The 18,043-nt window shown below is 37.5% G+C and overlaps 1 protein-coding gene across 2 annotated transcripts in view; it reads left to right on the top strand.

The window, feature by feature from the left end:
• Positions 1 to 18,043, top strand: part of ND-39 (NADH:ubiquinone oxidoreductase subunit 39) — a 285,839-nt gene that overhangs the window by 150,675 nt on the left and 117,121 nt on the right. For both annotated transcript variants that reach the window (XM_090386829.1, XM_090386830.1), the window contains exon 6: positions 5,909 to 6,017. In XM_090386829.1, the coding sequence (XP_090242955.1) occupies positions 5,909 to 6,017 (109 nt within the window). The remainder of the gene's footprint in view (positions 1 to 5,908; positions 6,018 to 18,043) is intronic.

Genomic DNA, 18,043 nt, shown 5'->3' with positions numbered 1-18,043 from the left:
ATCATGTACAGGCACTCCTCGACTTATGTACTTAATCGTTTTTTTTTTTTTTTTTTTTCATATATGTAAGTCCGTCTTGTAGATACAAAATAGATATACAGTACAGTACAACTCACCGAGATTATAACCCTCGACAAATTTCATCATGTACAGCATTTTACAATTTATAACTGAGTTAAAGAGGCTTAAAAAACATACAATGAATAATAATGTACAATACAGTATTTATTCAAAACTAATATAATCTAAATACGATACGAGATTTAATTTAATATACGATCAAATCACTTTATGATGGACTCTTCAAAATAAAATACCATTCACCATATGATATGTAGTAAGTGCCAGTCATTGTGATCACGTTTACTAACTGAATTTTAATTCTATTAAATGGACTCTTGATATTTTAAGGAGTCCTTATGTGCTGTAATGTAATAACTAGATCGTATGTATAGCTTAGCTTAATTTTCAGCACTCACCTCATAGTAATCCGCTTAGCTGGTGGAGGGTTTTATCACATACATAGTGGTTGTAGGATTCTAATACTTTACAGGGATTATGGGTTTTAAAATTAAGTTATGGGCTGTAGAAAAATTTTTAAGAAAGGAAAGTGCACCTTCCATGGTTGCCTAATTAAATTAAATTAAGAGAAAAAAAGGGAAATATATAAGCTAATAATCGCGCACGAGCGACTTTCGAGTTTCGGAACTGAAGACGAGGAAACTCGAAAGTCGCTCGTGCGCGATTATTAGCTTATATATTTCCCTTTTTTTCTCTTAATTTAATTTAATTAGGCAACCATGGAAGGTGCACTTTCCTTTCTTAAAAATTTTTCTACAGCCCATAACTTAATTTTAAAACCCATAATCCCTGTAAAGTATTAGAATCCTACAACCACTATGTATGTGATAAAACCCTCCACCAGCTAAGCGGATTACTATGAGGTGAGTGCTGAAAATTAAGCTAAGCTATACATACGATCTAGTTCTATTAAATGGCTATTCTAATAAGCAAAAATAGAAAAAATATTATCCATAGGCTATAAACTTAAAGATATAGAACTCAAATTCACACTTCACTTCCTCTAATTAACAAAATTAAATAATGTGTGAAAATCGGAAGAATATTACCCACTAGTTAGCAAAATAAAAATAAATTTATGCTAAATGTACTACCTTAATTAATTAATGGATATTTCAGTTCACTGGACGTTTTTTTTTTTTTTTTTTTTTTTGTAAAATTTAAAACTAAGAAAATAAGCAGACAATAACAAAGAACATGGCATGCACATATTGCAACTAACACAATATGCGCAAGTGAGAAATGGGGTAACGGCTTTATGAAGTTCAAAAAATAGAAATGAAGAGAAGGTTCTGAAAATTTATTTATGTTTTTAATATGATTGAAGATTTCAGTGAAGGGGAACCACATTTCACCATAATAACATAAAATTCCACAGAATTCCAGCAATGATGGAGTTATATCATTGCAAATGCAGTAAGCTCGAGTTTACTATTCATTTATAATTACATTACACTAACAGAAAAGCCCAATAAACCAGAAAGTGCAATTATTTTATGGTAGTTACCTCCAGAAATCTGCTTTAGAAAAATATTACGAAGGTGTTCAAAATTGATTCTTATAACCAAACATAGCAACAGCTTTGTGCTTTGTACATGCTGTATGATTCTTTTGCCTCAAAGGTGGTACTTGTGCATATGTCCATTCTGATATTCACTGTCAGAGACATGTTAATTTGGAATCTCCTCTCTTCGATCTTCTCCGGCTTAAAATCTCTCTACCTCATAGTGTCAAACTCATCTATTGTCTCTACCGTTCTCCCAACTCCACTAATCATTTGGAGCTCTTTGACTTGCTCTCTTTGCAACTTGACTCTTTCCAGTCCAACTTTCCTAACAGTGAGGTAATTTTCCTTGGTGATTTTAATGTTCACAACTCCAACTGGCTTCCGTTTGCTAGTCACACCGATCCAGCAGGTCGAGATGCCCAGCCTTTTGCAATTACTAATGACCTAGCACAGATTGTTCATTTACCTACAAGAATACCAGACAATCCTAATCATACAGCCAATACGCTTGATCTTTTTCTCAGAAACAACCTTTCTAAGTACACGGTCAAAGTGAGAGGTCCTTTAGGCACTTCAGATCACAAATTGGTAATTGTCTCTTCTCCAATGGAGCCTTTATCTCGTGGCTATTCCCAACCTCGTGTTGTTTGGCATTACAAGAATGCAAAATGGGATGACCTGCGAGATTTCTTTTCCTTGGTCAGATTACTGTTTCAAAACTTCTGATGTCAACGTTTGCTCAGATCGTGTCAGTGAAATTATTCTTGCAGGAATGGAATCCTTTATCCCACACTCCTCTTTAAAATCTCGTCCTTTTTCTAAACCTTGGTTTTCCAATAAATGTGCTAAGGCTGTTCAAGAGAAGAATGTTGCATATCGTAATTGGCTTGTTTCTAATTCTTCAGCTTCATTTTCTGCCTACACAAAAGCTCATAACAATTGTATAGCAGTTATTAATAAGTCCAAACTAGAGTTTGAACAGGCTAAGAGTAGAAAACTTTCTTCTTGCCCTAATGGTAGCTGAGCATTCTGGTCTCTTGCCAAAGCTATTGGCCGCAGCTTTTGCTCATCTCTGCTCCCACCTCTGTCCAAACCAGATGGTTCTGTTGTCACTTCAGCCAAGGATAAAGCTGACCTGCTAGCATCCCATTTTTCTTCCCACTAATGTATTAATGATCTTTAGTAAAACACCATTCCCAACACGCTCCATTCAATGCCTTCTGTGGTCTTCCGTCAAAAGGATGTTAGAAGGATGTTGACGAATTTTGAAGCTAAGAAAGCCCCAGGTCCTGATGGTATTTCTCCACTTGTTCTCGAAACCTGTGCTCCTGAACTTACTCCTATTCTTTGCTGCCTTTTTTCACTTTCTTATTCCAAATATGTTTTTTCTTCTGCTTGGAAATTTGCTCATATCCAGCCAGTTACTAAAAAGGTTGACAAATCCCTACCATCCAGTTATCATCCCATTGCAATTACTTCTACTCTTTCTAAAGTAATGGGGAAATCCATTAACCGCCAACTCTTAAACTACCTAGAAACCTTCCGTCTGATCAACGATCGCCAGTATGGTTTCTGTCAGTGTCGATACACTGGTGATATTCTGGCTTATGTTATCCATTTATGGACTAATTCAATGGAAAGTTTCAGAGAAACACAAGTAGTTGCTCTTGATATCTCAAGGGCTTTCGATCGTATTTGTCATAAAGGTCTTCTAAACAAACTTTCATGTTATGGTTTGCCATCTGTTTTTTTAATTGGTTATCCAGTTTTCTCTCTGATGGCTCACTGAGGGTGATGGTAGATGGCTCTCTGTCTTCTAATTTCTCCACTAATGCTGTTGTCCCCCAAGGTTCAGTTCTTTCCTCCACTCTTTTCCTCTTGTATATTAATGACCTTCTTCTATTGACTGGAAATCCTATCCATAGTTTTGCCGATAATAGCACATTGCATTCCACTTTTCATTTTGAGAAACTTTGCCCTGCTCAATCAGCTTCAACTTCTCAAATCTGCTACCAATTCCTTAAATGCGGATCTTCAGGTAATTCTCCAGTGGGGCAAAGACAACTCAGTTGATTTCAATCCTTCTAAAACTCAGTCTTGTCTTATATCTTGCAAAAAGGATTCTTCTGCTCCTATGCTTATCTTTGGTCACACTCCGATTTCTAGGGAAAATGATATATCTCTTTTGGGGATTACTGTGACCTCTAATCTCACTTGGCACAAGCACATTAAAAATATTGCTTCCTCTGCATCTAAAAAACTTGGTTTTGTCTTTCGCTCTTGTCGTTACTTTTTTTCCAAACAGCTGTTCACTCTGTACAAATCTCAAATCCGCCCTACCATGGAATATTGTTCCCACATCTGGGGTGGTTCCCCGAAAACCTCTCTCAGGCTTCTTTATTCCATTCAGAAGAGGGCAATTAGGTTAATTAATGATTCATCTCTAACAGAGTCTCTCCACTCGGTGTCTCATAGATGCACTGTTTCTGCTGCATGCCTCTTCTACAGATATTTCTAAGAGCACTGTTCTTCTGAATTGACCATCTGATTCCTCGTTTATTCATTCAACTGCCATTTTCTGGAACAACTTCCTTCATACGTATTTCCTGAAAATTACAGTCTACAGAAGTTCAAGTCCAATATCAATAAATATCTTCTTTCATCTTCTCAACCTCTAATATAAGTACAATAGGTTCTAATACCTCTTCTAATAGGTTCTAATACCTGTTTGGGGCTTACATAAAAAAAAAAAAAAAACATATCTGTGAGTGGTACGTAAGTATAAGAGTGCCTGTACTGTGTTTTTAAAGACACAGTCCAAGCATTTATTTGAGTTTAGTTCATGGATTTTTCAAATACAGTCTAGACACAGCTTGTGTCCTTTTATTATTTATTTATTTATTTTCTTTTTTTGTTTTGGCTGATGCTACATCATCTCTTACACTTGCCTTCTCTTATCACATGCTTCTACTACTTTTCCAAAATTCACCATGTGGTAAGCTCGGGTACTGAAAATTGATTATTAGTTTGATCTGTTAAATTTTTAGGGATTTGAACAAATGCTATCATCATTTTTAATACATGAAAACTTCCATATGATCTTCCCATTTATTTGGCATGTAATGAAGAGTAACTTATGTGAACAACTTTTCTCTACTAGTGTTAAATGGAATGTTTACTAAATGGCTGTTTTCTCATATTGTATATAAAAGTTTCTTGGAAATTTTGTTGTAGACTTTGATTATTCAGATAGAAAAATACATTGTGTTTGTTTGTTTCTCTCCCCAAAGCTGCTGTCTGTTTGTTTACATTATGTGCATTCCAGCTATTAATGAATTTGATAATTTCTAGTCACCTAAAAAACTTCAAGAGTGTGGCTTTCATTGAATGCTTAATTTTTTATTAAGTTTAAAATACATGGAGTGCTTGCAGAGTTCTGAAGCTACTTTTGAATTTCCTTGTACTTTGACAAATTACTGAATGAAGGAGCTCAATCCACCTTATATATATTAAAAAAAAAAAAAAGGAAAGTTGAATTCTATCTCCGTTGTTGAAGTGGAAGTTCGGTCACAAAAATATCAAGTGAGAAAGACAGTGAGTGTAGATATAATTAGATTCAAAATGCTGAAAATCAACAGTATTGCAATATTTACATCACATTATATATATGTTATTTTCTGAAGTTCCTGTAGTTTGGAGAAAGACATTAATTTCACAAGTATGTAAAAAGGGAAATAAAGCTGAATGTGGCGATTGCAGAGGAATTTTGCTCCTTTTGTATACCAGGAAAAATCTATGCAAGCATTTTAGAGAAATTGGGTTAGAAGTATTTTTGAATGTGACTTGGGGAAGAACAGTTGTGTTGCCATATCAAATATTTTTTCTAACAATTACAGTTTGCTGTTAGGCGCCTCCGTAGCCAGGTGGGAAGGATCAGCAGTGCGTAGCACACGCTTCTTGATTAGACCGTGGTTCAAGCCTGTCAACACCAAATACGGAGAATGTGGAAAGGTCAGGGAATGACCACCGCATATCCCAGAGCAATATGGCCTTAGTTGCTAATGCTCATAAAATCCAAATAACAAATAACAAACAAACAGTTTGCTGTTAATAACAGTATGGAGTTATACAATCTCACACGAGGTTAGAAGTATTTGAATGGGGAAGAACATCGGGGATCCTAATACCAAATATTTTCTCTGAGACATTTTACAATTTCTATAAATAAATTATGGAGTTATACATGTTATGTATGAAAACCATAAAATTTGTTGTAGGTGGTATTTATGGTTAAAATATTGTGCTTTATTTTTGTAATAGTGGTTTGGTGAACAAGCTGTTAGAGAAGAATTTCCTGAAGCAGTTATATTTAGACCATCTGATATTTATGGGCAAGAAGACCGATTTATAAGATATTTTGTGAACCCTCGTAAGTTTAGTATTGACTTTAGAATTTTTGTAGTCTATAATTATTTGTTATTCATTTCATTTTTTTCAGTGACTGTAAAATGCAGTTATTAAATTACATGCATAAATGAAGTTTTATTACAGGCTCTTCTTTAAGTTTATGTTAGCATTAGTAGAGGCATATGATGCAAGAAAGCAAGCTTATAGAGCATCAGTCAAAAAAAAAAAAAAAAAAAAAACCCCTTCCTGTTTTACCTATCCATTCACTCCAAACGTTTCTTTAGTTCAGCCTTGAATTTATTTAAGCTGTCAACTTCCACAACAACAGATGGAAATTTGTTCCAGCAATCAAGCACCTATTGGCTCAAGGCAAACCGTCTTTCCTCAATTTGATTTATGCCTCCTCAAGTTTGTAATCTGAGTTGTTATGTTTGTTATTTTGTTTTTAGGCGCATTAGCAACTAGGGTCATATTGCTCCGGGGATATGCGGTGGTCATTCCCTGACCTTTCCGTATTTGCTGGGCACGGGCTCGAACCCCGGTCTAATCAAGAAGCGTGTGCTATGCACTGCTGCTCCTGGCTACGGAGGCGCCGTAATCTGAGTAAGTGGAAGAATCCCATTAGAATTGAGCCTGCTCAACCCATTAAAGGCCTTATACACCTCAGTCAGATCACCTCACAGGTGCCTAGTCTCCAGGTGTTGCAATTTTCAGAACTTAAGTCTTTGTTGGTAAGAGCACCACTTTGTTCCCCTCAGCAATCTTGTTGCCCTTCTTTGTACTCATTCTAGCAACTCTACATCCTTCCTAAAATGAGGCTTCAAGTCCAGTACACAGTATTAAAGGTGTGGCCTGACCATTGCATTATATAAGGGTATTATCACCTCCTTATCCCTGCTAGCAAAATTACATCATTGACAAGACCCCATGAGCTGCTCTTTGCCTGTCTGCACTGCTCAGAAAACTTCATATCTGACTGCACAATTAACCGCAGGTCTGTTTCATTCTCCACTACCCTGAGTGTAGTACCACACAGTTGGTATATTACCCTGGGGTTACTGCTATCCATATGCAGCACTTTGCATTTGTCAATTAGCAGTGTCCATTGATTACCACTCCTGTCTTCTCCCACTCAACGATCCCTTTATTGATAGCAGCAACTTGACCTTAATGCCATACTGCTCCAACTTGTACAGTACTCTTCCATGTGCAACAGTATCAAATGCTTTCTTAAAATCCAAGTATATGATATCAAAATTATTTTTTGCATTCAGTTCATTTGACTACATCATAGTATCTACTCAGATTGGTCAGACAAGACTTTCCCCGCCTAACGAACCCATGCTGTGTCTGAACTATAACTGCAGTCTTGTCTAGATAATCCTGCAGTGCTTCTTTAACCAGTGACTCCATTATTTTCCCCGGAACAGAAGTTAAACTAATAGGTCTGTAATTACTCATGTCATCTTTCGATTTCCCTTTGTGAATTGGGGATATCAGCATGAATTGTTGAGGAGGCTTCCACCCTGCAGTGGGTTGATAATGGCTGCACTTTACTTTTTTTTGCACATCTGCAGTCCGTGGGTACCTCCTCTGAGTCCGAGGATTAAAATAACTGGATAGATCCCATCCACCCAAAGTTCCTTTCTTATGTTTAATTTCAACAATTTCTCCTCCACTTTGCTCTCAGTTATTACAAAATCATTTTACTCCCTGTTAGAGTTTAAGCTTCTGGCATCTGCTTCCCTACAGAATTCCTCATGTGTGAATGTAGATGCAACATATTCATTCAGTTTGTCAGCTACCTGAGCAGAATCGTCAACAATAGCACCATCGACATCAACAGGTTCAATCCGATTCATCCCCCTTCCTTCTAGAGTTTATATAAGTAGTCTTTACTGTTTTTCTTTGGAACCTTTGCCAGATGTTTCTTGTAATCTGCCTTTGCTTGCTTAACCTTCTTTGTGACTTTATTACAGACTAACTTATATCAGCCATAGGCATCTGTCTCTCCTGATAATTTATATACATCCCATGCATTTTTCTTCTCTCCCATGAGTCTCATTAGTTCATCTGACATCCATTTAGGCATAAACTTTGAACAGTATTTCTTAGTTGTATGAAAAGCGTAGTAGCTTCCAAGATTAATTCCTTGAATGATTCCCATTTAGAATTTGTCATTGGTAACATCATCAGTTGGTTGCACTGTATAGAATTTAAAAACTGTCTGAAATCACTGTAGTCCCTTTTACAAAAGCAAAAACCCTTCCCTTTACCCCTCATGGTAGTTACATCTTTGAGTAAATCCCACATCAGTGCATTGTGATCATCTATTGGTTCCTTTATCTGCATATTCTTATTGCATGAATAATCACTGCTGATAATCAGATCAAGAGTGTTACTCCTTCTAGTTGCATCTTAAACATGCTGCTGTAGAAAACATTCAACCAATAAATCCACAAAATGTTAAAAAGAAAAGAAAAAATTCAAATTTAAGAACTAGAGACAGTACCGATGACGAGAGAAGAAAAACGAGGAAAGAAGTGACTCCATTTTTATCCACACAAGTAAATAATTGAGTGTACTGAACCTGTTATTGCTGTAGAGGTAACTTCCACGTCAGTACAAATAGTGCACACTCAATTATATCGAGTTTATAAAGAGAAACAAAGAAAAATTATGACTGCCTTTTGTTAATGACTCGATTCTGGAGACAAATCCAGAAATGTTGCCTGTTCCATAAAACCTCTCAGGTTTAACTGTGCAGGCAACATTTTTTTACCATTTTTGTCATAAATGGTTAAAAAATAAGTGAAGAATACTGAATCTCTGCACTGAAATTTATTTTACATATTGTGCAGTGTATTAAGAGAAAAAAACATACCGTATATGAAAATATTGTATGATATAATACACAATCCTCTGACATAAGTTTTCCTATGCCATAAGTTAAAACAGTACAAATTGTCTTAATTCCAAAACAACTGAATTATATGTTACTGTGTACTTACTTCAAAATACTTGGAGTGCAATAGCTTTGAGGCATAATCTGTATTCAGCTTGCCTTCCTTTGATGCAGTACTTAGGTGCTTGTTGTCAGGTGTTTGATGTCTCATCAAATTTGGGTGTTTCATCCATTTTCCTAAAAAAAAAAAAAAAATTAGTATTGAATTTACTAAAAATGAATAAAATGGCTTGCTGGATGTGGGAGGTTCAATTGTAGTGGTTAGCATTAGTAGAGTCATATGATGAATGAAAGAAAGCAAGCTTATGCAGCATCAGCCAAAAAAAAAAAAAAAACACGCTCCCATTTCACCCCTCCGTTCGTCCCAAGTACCTGTCCAGCTCAACCTTAAATTTATTTAGGCTTATCAACTTCCACAACAAAGGATGTAAGTCTGTTCCACCAACCACCTGCTGGCTAAAGGCAAACTTCTGCACATCTGTCTTTCCTCAATTTGAATTTATGCCCTCTCAAATGATTATTCTGAGCAAGAGGAAGAATTCCATCAGCATTGAGCATGCTCAAACCATTCAAGGCTTTATACACCTCAGTCAGATCACCTCGCAGTTGCCTAGTCTAAAGACACTGTAATTTGCAAAATTACAGTGTCTTTAGACTAGGCTCTTTCTTCATAAGAGCAACCCTTTGTTACATTCACTAATCTTGTTGCCCTTCTCTGTACTCGTTCCGACAGCTCTACATCCTTCTTAAAATGAGGCCTCCAGACCTGTATACAGTACTCAAGGTGTGGCCTGACCATTGCCTTATATAAGAGGATAATCACCTCCTTATCCTTGCAAGAAAAATTCCTGTATATCATTAACAAGACACTATGAGCTATTCTTGCCGACCATCTGCACTCCTCAGAAAACTTCATATCTGCCTGCACAATTACCCCCAGGTCCTTTTCGTTCTCTGTATAGTACCACAGAGTTGATACATCACGCTGGGGTTGCTGCTTCCCATATGTAGTATTTTACATTTGTCAATGTTAAACTTCATTTGCCACCTCTCAGCCCATCTGCTCAACTTTTCTAGATCTTGTTGCAGCAGCATACTGTCATTAGTGTCCTTAACAACCCTGCCAACCTTCATATCGTCTGCAAACTTGGACATTAAGCTTGATATACCATCATCAGTATCTGTATTTCTGTATTTATAAATACAGAAAACAACAATGGACCCAATACTGAACTGTGAGGGACTCCACTAATAACATTAGTCCACGATGATCAGTGTCCATTGATTACCACTCTGTCTTCTTCCACTCAAGAATCCCTTTATCCATAGCAGCAATTTGCCTCCAGTGCCACACTGCTCCAATTTGTGCAGCAGTCTTCCCTGTGCAACAGTATCAGAAGCCTTTCTAAGATCCAAATATATGATATCAGAGGTATTCCCTGCATCCAGTTCCTTTGTGACACACATCATAGTATCCAATCAGATTGGTCAGGCAAGACTTTCCCTTAACAAAACCATGCTGTGTCCGAGCTATAACTGAAGTCTTGTCTAGAAGATCCTGCAGTGTTTCTTTAACCAGTGTCTCCATTAATTTTCCTGGAACAGAAGTTAAACTCACAGGTCTATAATTACTTGTTGCCCTTTGATCCTCCTTTGTGAATTGAGGTCCCATTTGCACATCTCCAGTCCATAGCTACCTACCCTGAGTCCAACGAAGCTCTCATAATTATGGCTAGGGGTTTGCCTACTTCCTTTGCTGCCTCCTTTAATATAACTGGATAGATCCCATCCACCCCAGGTGCCTTTTTTATGTTTATCCTCAACAATTTCTCCTCCACTTTCCTCTCAGTTATTAGAAAATCATCTAGCTCACTGTGAATGTTTACTTCACCTACGACATTCCTCTTCCTGAATAACTCCTCATGTGTGAATGTAGATGCAAAATACTCGTTCAGATTGTTAGCCACCTGAGCAGGATCATCAACAGTTGAACCATCAATATCCAATGGACCAATCTGATTCATCCCTTTCCTTCTAGAATTTTAAATTCATAATTTAATCATTTAAATTTAGGTTCTTACCCTAACAATAAATGAAGGCAGCTTGAGGGAAAGGGTGTGAGAAAGGGTTGAAGGAGCAGAATTATTGGGAAAGTGGCAGAGATTTTCATCGTTATCAGAACTGGTTGGTGGGGGAGATGAGGGCTTTGAACAAAATGTGATCACACCAGAACTACAGAGCTGTGGCTCATTTTCTATCTCTTTCTTGGGCGTTTTCATAAAACAGACATCTAGTTTCTATTGTTTTGCCATCTTCCTTCTTTCAAAAAGCAGCTGCTTATATTTCTCCAAAGAAGATTGAATTGTACGAAGTGCTATTCTGCTTCTTTCTGCATTTTAATCATTATATTCTAGCCACTGCTTACTTTACTCAAATTAATTCAAAACTGAAGATGACTGAAGTAGAAAGCTGTTTTATGGTGGCTTGCAGGCATTCATCTTCATCTTCCCTACCTTCCACCTGCCCTTCAGCAACAAGTTTCAGTTATTCAGTCGAAAGTTCTTCTCCATGGGATTAAAGCAACTCTTCTAAGTCTTCTTCCTCCAATTCCTCAAAGCCAATTTGCTTTGCAAGGGCAACACAATGTGTTTTAAATTTAAGAACCTCCTTTACAGGTTCAAAGCCTTTAAAATCACAATTAAAATCTAGTAAAGAGGCTGTCAAACACCATGAAAACAATCTTTTGTCACTTCGTTCCAAGCCTCCAAATATTATATCAGTTGCATTCTTTATGTTTAATCACTTCTAGAAGTTCATAACTTTATTTTTGCCCTCTGTTGCTGCTATCAACATCTTAAATGTGTGTCTTGTATAATAGTGCTTAAAAGCAGTAATTACTTCTAACAAGGTCAAGTGGCTGGATAAGAGATGTTGTGTTAGAGGGTAAAAACAGGATTTTGATGTTTGGTAACAATTTAGCAAGGGTTGGAGGGTGACTCGATTCATTGTCCAAAACAATTAAAATCTTAAAATCTAAATTTTTCTTTTTGCAGTAGCTTTGAAACACATCCTCAAACACATCTAGTAAAAGATCATTGAAGATCTGCCCTGTCATCCATCCTCTTCTGCTACTCCTGAAGTAAACACCCAGGGTAGACCTTATATCCCTCTTAATACTCATGGATTGGTGCATGGTAAATGACAACAGGCTGCAGTTTCAAGCCGCCACTTGCATTTTCCCCTAACATAACAGTCAATCTATCCTTAGCAGCCTTGAAGCCCGCAGCTTGTGCTTTCTTTCTTGAGATATATGTTCGTGATGGCATTTTTTTCCAATATAGTCCTGTTTCAACCATTAAAGTTGAAAATTTGATCCAGTGTATAGCCATTTTCCTCAACCATCTTTTTCAGTATTGGCAGAAATGCCTTTACTGCTTCTTCATCTGCATTTGCAGCTTCTCCTGATAATTTCACATTATGGTAAGCGTGACATTTTAGTTTTTTTTAATTTTACACCAAAATGAAGTGTACAAAAATTAAAGTATATGATGAAAATAAACTTATAGTGGTAATCTGAAACTAATTAATACATGGGTATTCAAATTACCAAAATGATCAGATTAGTGGGAGTAACACATGAATATAAATTGTCAGCTTACACATGTATTTATTAATAAAGAATCACAGATGTTTGTCTTTGTTTTACTTTTGCTTAATCTTTTCTCAAAAACATGTTTTCAGAATTGATATAAAAGCAGGATGTGTTGGCTGGTATGTTATTTTTCTCAGTTACATTCAAACATTAAAGCAGCATCTTTGTGTTTCATAAAATTCATTTGAATGTTCATTTTTGATGTTCTTCATTTTCTTTTTCTACATTTTGTAAAGTGGTGCTATTTATAATTTCACCATTCATCTGAAATTTGAAATAATTTTCATTTGTGCCATTAATCCAGTCTGTACAATTACTCATTCTGCCTTATTTCACCTTCTTAGTTCATCTGGTTTATCAGAAAGAACTGCATCAAAACTGATAGCATTCTCAACTTTATTCCCCCCAGTTTCTAAATATTTTAGGTCATTCAGTTTCAGCCATAATTTTTCCCATAAGTTTCTCAAAGTTTGGTTAGTACAGAATCCCAGGCTTTAGCAAGAGAAACATTATGGCACAATAATATGATTTCCTGAATCACAATTTAGTTGATTAGAAGTGGACAGTTAGGAAGAAGAAACATTGTTACAACTTTTCCATTGTCACCCTGAAATTTTTACATCTGGATGACCCAGTGCATTGTAAAGAATTAGGAGAGCTTTTTTTTTTTTCTGTTGTGTTTATTCCTTTTAAACATATTTTATGATATAGCATATTCAGAGTGAAACCATTTGGCAACCAGTTCCCTATTTTGCTCAAACTTTCTTTTTGTGGCCTTTGTAGGAAATGGGAAGGGAGCACCTTTTGAAAGCCCATAATTTTTTCAATTTTCCTATTGCCAGTAATTATAATTTGCAGCCTTCAGTGGCACTCACACAAGGCATGAATGTTATTTGCTCTTTGCTGATTTTGCAAATACCTGATACAGAATCTTCACATGAACTAAAATTTTAGTTTTATTTTATGAACTGAAATTTTCTTTGGTTTTATTTTTATGAACCAAAAAAAATTTTTATTTTGTAAAACTCTCCAAAATAAACCATTCTCATTAGCTTGTTGCAGGACTCAAAACCAATTCAGTGCTTGGAATAAATTGATACTGAAAATGTTCTCTGGGATCAGTGTTAATAGAAAGTCTTTTGTCACTTTTGGATGTATTCCTAATTCCATTGCACTTTTGGATGAATTTTTTGATCCACATGCAACTAGCCTTGAAATTGCAATTTTTTTAATAAAAAAATTATCTTCTTATGCAATTGTGTTTTGCAGTTGTGCTTGAAGGAACCAGGTATACAAAGCAGTTTCCACTAAAGGATATATGCCTAGTGCAGGTCAACAGATGAAATGAAAAAATTATTTATTTATTTATTATTATTATTATTATTATTTTTTTTTGTATCACTGTTTCATCAATAATAGACTTGCGAATATTATACTCATTTGCTAATTTAATTTTAGCTTCTGTTAAGTTAAGTCACTTTTTTATGCCACACTTCCTTCCTTGAGAGAGATAAAGAGACAGACAGAGATACAGAAAAACTGTTTCCTTGAAAATGGTAAAAACACAACCACAAACGATACTGGGAGGTAAAAAGGGAACTGTGAATAAGTAAAATTGACATTCAGGAAGGTTATGATTGGCAAGGATATGTTTATTTGCATTTAGCCTTGTAATATACATAAAACATGAATGAGTGGTCCTTGAGGTTGTCACAGACATTCTCTCAGATATGCCAGACAAGCTGTACTTGCTACCTGGGAGTCTAAAACGCTGATGGAACTGATATTCGGGTGACACTCAAGTCAAGTGGACCCAATTTCGGCGAAGTCCGGACGGTCTGTGACAACCAAATCCTCTGCTTGCACCTTCACGATGGTGGGACTGTTAGTAATCCTGGGTATAACCTCCATGCACAAGCACATGGTGGGTGACCACCCAGGTGTGAACCAACGTAAGCAGGGGTCGAGGTGTGGCGCCCACACCACATGGAGGAATGCCGCCCCTCTATGTTACCAGGCAGTACTAGGTGGTAGATGACTCTCATCAACCGGTGAAATACCACCACTTTGCTTATTGGAGGCTTGAAGTGGTGGAACCCATGTTTAGTGTCTAGAGCTAAGTTCCGGTCAACCCTTCCCTATCTCTTCCATCATGCAGTATGATTGATGACTTTTGAGGTTATGATGAACGTTGTGGCGAGATCCAATATTCCTTACATTTCGAGGGTACAGCTCTAAAACGGTTTTCGCAGGCCGGCCGCTAGTTAGTACACCGGACCGAACCTATTGGTAACTCTCTAGGAGGCTTCCGGATCAGCTAGTGTATAATCTTGCTACCTCTACTCTGCCAGATAGTGACTGGAGGGAGTCCGAGTAGTGTGTATGCGGGGAGCATTGTCGAGGCCACGTTATGTCAAGGATCTGGGTATATTCTTCCCACATGTACGCCATATCCAAAAATTTCATTACTTCATACAGCATGTCCCACCCACTTTTTCTTACTATTGAATACACCATGAATTGTCAAACTAATAGAACAAGCTTATCTGCGAAAAGATCTAAACCTCCCAAGGATTTCCTAATTCATTTCACAAATATACGTGGTCTCAATTCTAATCTCAACGATGTCCATTTCCACTTGCAGTCTGCCAAACCCCATTTACTTTTTCTGACAGAATCTCAGTTATCGGTTGATTCAACTACTGTTCATCTCAGATGCCCAAATTATTCGCTGTATGATTCCTTTCGCCTCAAAGGTGGTACTTGTGCATATGTCCGTTCTGATATTCCCTGTCAGAGACTTGGCAATTTGGAATCTCCTCTCTTTGATCTTCTCTGGCTTAAAATCTCTCTACCTCATTGTGTCAAATTCATCTGTTGTCTCTACCGTTCTCCCAACTCCACTAATCACTTGGAGCTCTTTGACTTCCTCTCGTTGCAACTTGACTTTCTCCAGTCCAACTTTCCTAACAGTGAGGTAATTTTCCTTGGTGATTTTAATGTTCACAACTCCAGCTGGCTTCCGTTTTCTAGTCACACCGACCCAGCAGGTCGAGATGCTGAGGCTTTTGCAATTACTAATGACCTAGCACAGATTGTTCATTTACCTACAAGAATACCGGACAATCCGAATCATACAGCCAATACGCTTGATCTTTTTCTCACAAACAACCCTTCTAAGTACACGGTCGAAGTGAGAGGTCCTTTAGGCACTTCAGATCACAACTTGGTGATTGTCTCTTCTCCAATGGAACCTTTATCTCATGGCTATTCCCAACCTCGTGTTGTTTGGCATTACAAGAATGCAAAATGGGATGACCTGCGAGACTTCTTTTCTTCTTTTCCTTGGTCGGATTACTGTTTCAAAACTCCTGATGTCAACGTTTGCTCAGATCGTGTCAGTGAAATTATTCTTGCAGGAATGGAATCCTTTATCCCACACTCCACTTTAAAATCTCGTCCTTTATCTAAACCTTGGTTTTCCAATAAATGTGCTAAGGCTGTTCAAGAGAAGAATGTTGCCTATCGTAATTGGCTTGTTTCTAATTCTACAGTTTCATTTTCTGCCTACACCAAAGCTCGCAACAATTGTAAAGCAGTTATTAATCAGTCCAAACTAGAGTTTGAACAGGCTAAGAGTAGAAAACTTGCTTCTTGCCCTAATGGTAGCCGAGCATTCTGGTCTCTTGCCAAAGCTATTGGCCGCAACTTTTGCCCATCTCTGCTCCCACCTCTGTCCAAACCAGATGGTTCTGTTGTCACTTCAGCCAAGGATAAAGCTGACCTGCTAGCATCCCATTTTTCTTCCAGCTCATGTATTAATGAACTTGGTAAAACACCTCCCACCATTCCCAACACGGTCCATTCAATGCCTCCTGTGGTCTTCCGTCAAAAGGATATCAGAAGGATTTTGATGAATCTTGATGCTAAGAAAGCTCCAGGTCCTGATGGTATTTCTCCACTTGTTCTCAAAATCTGTGCTCCTGAACTTACTCCTATTCTTTGCCGCCTTTTTTCACTTTCTTATTCCAAAGGTGTTTTTCCTTCTGCTTGGAAATTTGCTCATATCCAGCCAGTTCCTAAAAAGGGTGACAAATCCCTCCCATCCAATTATCGTCCCATTGCAATTACTTCTACTCTTTCTAAAGTAATGGAGAAATCAATTAACCGCCAACTCTTAAACTACCTAGAAACCTTCCGTCTGATCAACGATCGCCAGTATGGATTCCGTCGGTGTCGATCCACTGGTGACATTCTGGCTTATGTTACCCATTTATGGACTACTTCAATGGAAAGGTTCGGTGAAACACAAGCAGTTGCTCTTGACATCTCAAAGGCTTTCGATCGTGTTTGGCATAAAGGTCTTCTAAACAAGCTTCCATCTTATGGTTTGCCAACTGTTTTTAGTAATTGGTTATCCAGTTTTCTCTCTGATCGCTCACTGAGGGTGATGGTAGATGGCTCTCTGTCTTCTAACTTCTCCACTAATGCCGGTGTCCCCCAAGGTTCAGTTCTTTCCCCCACTCTTTTCCTCTTGTATATCAATGACCTTCTTCCATTGACTGGAAATCCTATCCATAGTTTTGCCGATGATAGCACATTGCATTCAACTTTCCAAATTGAGAAACCTTGTCCTGCTCAATCAGCTTCAACTTCTCGAAAATCTGCTGCCAATTCCTTAAATGCCGATCTTCAGGTAATTTTCCAGTGGGGCAAAGACAACTTAGTTGATTTCAACCCTTCTAAAACTCAGTCTTGTCTTATATCTCGCAAAAAGGATTCTTCTGCTCCTATGCTTATCTTTAGTGACACTCCAATTTCTAGGCAAAAGGATATATCTCTTTTGGGGATTACCCTGACTTCTAATCTCTCTTGGCACAAGCACATTACAAATATTGCTTCCTCTGCATCTAAAAAACTTGGTTTTCTCTTTCGCTCTCGGCGTTACTTGTCTTCCAAACAGCTGCTCACTCTGTATAAATCGCAAATCCGCCCTGCCATGGAATATTGTTCCCACATTTGGGGTGGTGCCCCCAAAACCTCTCTCAGGCTTCTTGATTCCATTCAGAAGAGGGCAGTTAGGTTAATTAATGATTCATCTCTAACAGAGTCTCTCCACTCGCTTTCTCATAGACGTACTGTTTCTGCTGCATGCCTCTTCTACAGATATTTCCATGGGCACTGTTCTTCTGAATTGATCTCTATAATTCCCGCTCTCTCTTTCAAAACAGTCCGAACACGTGCCGCCACCAGCCAACATCCATTTACTGTCCAACTTCAAACCCACAGAACCAACTTTTCATCTTCCTCATTTATTCATTCAACTGCCGTTTTCTGGAACAACCTTCCTTCATACGTATTTCCTGAAAATTACAATCTACAGAAGTTCAAGTCCAATGTCAACAAATATCTTCTTTCGTCTTCTCAACCT

Source organism: Mastigoproctus giganteus, chromosome 12 (genome assembly GCF_048544385.1).
Source record: "Mastigoproctus giganteus isolate SK-2022 chromosome 12, ASM4854438v1, whole genome shotgun sequence".
Classification (NCBI taxonomy): domain Eukaryota; kingdom Metazoa; phylum Arthropoda; class Arachnida; order Uropygi; family Thelyphonidae; genus Mastigoproctus; species Mastigoproctus giganteus.
This window is presented reverse-complemented; position numbering and strand designations above follow the sequence as displayed.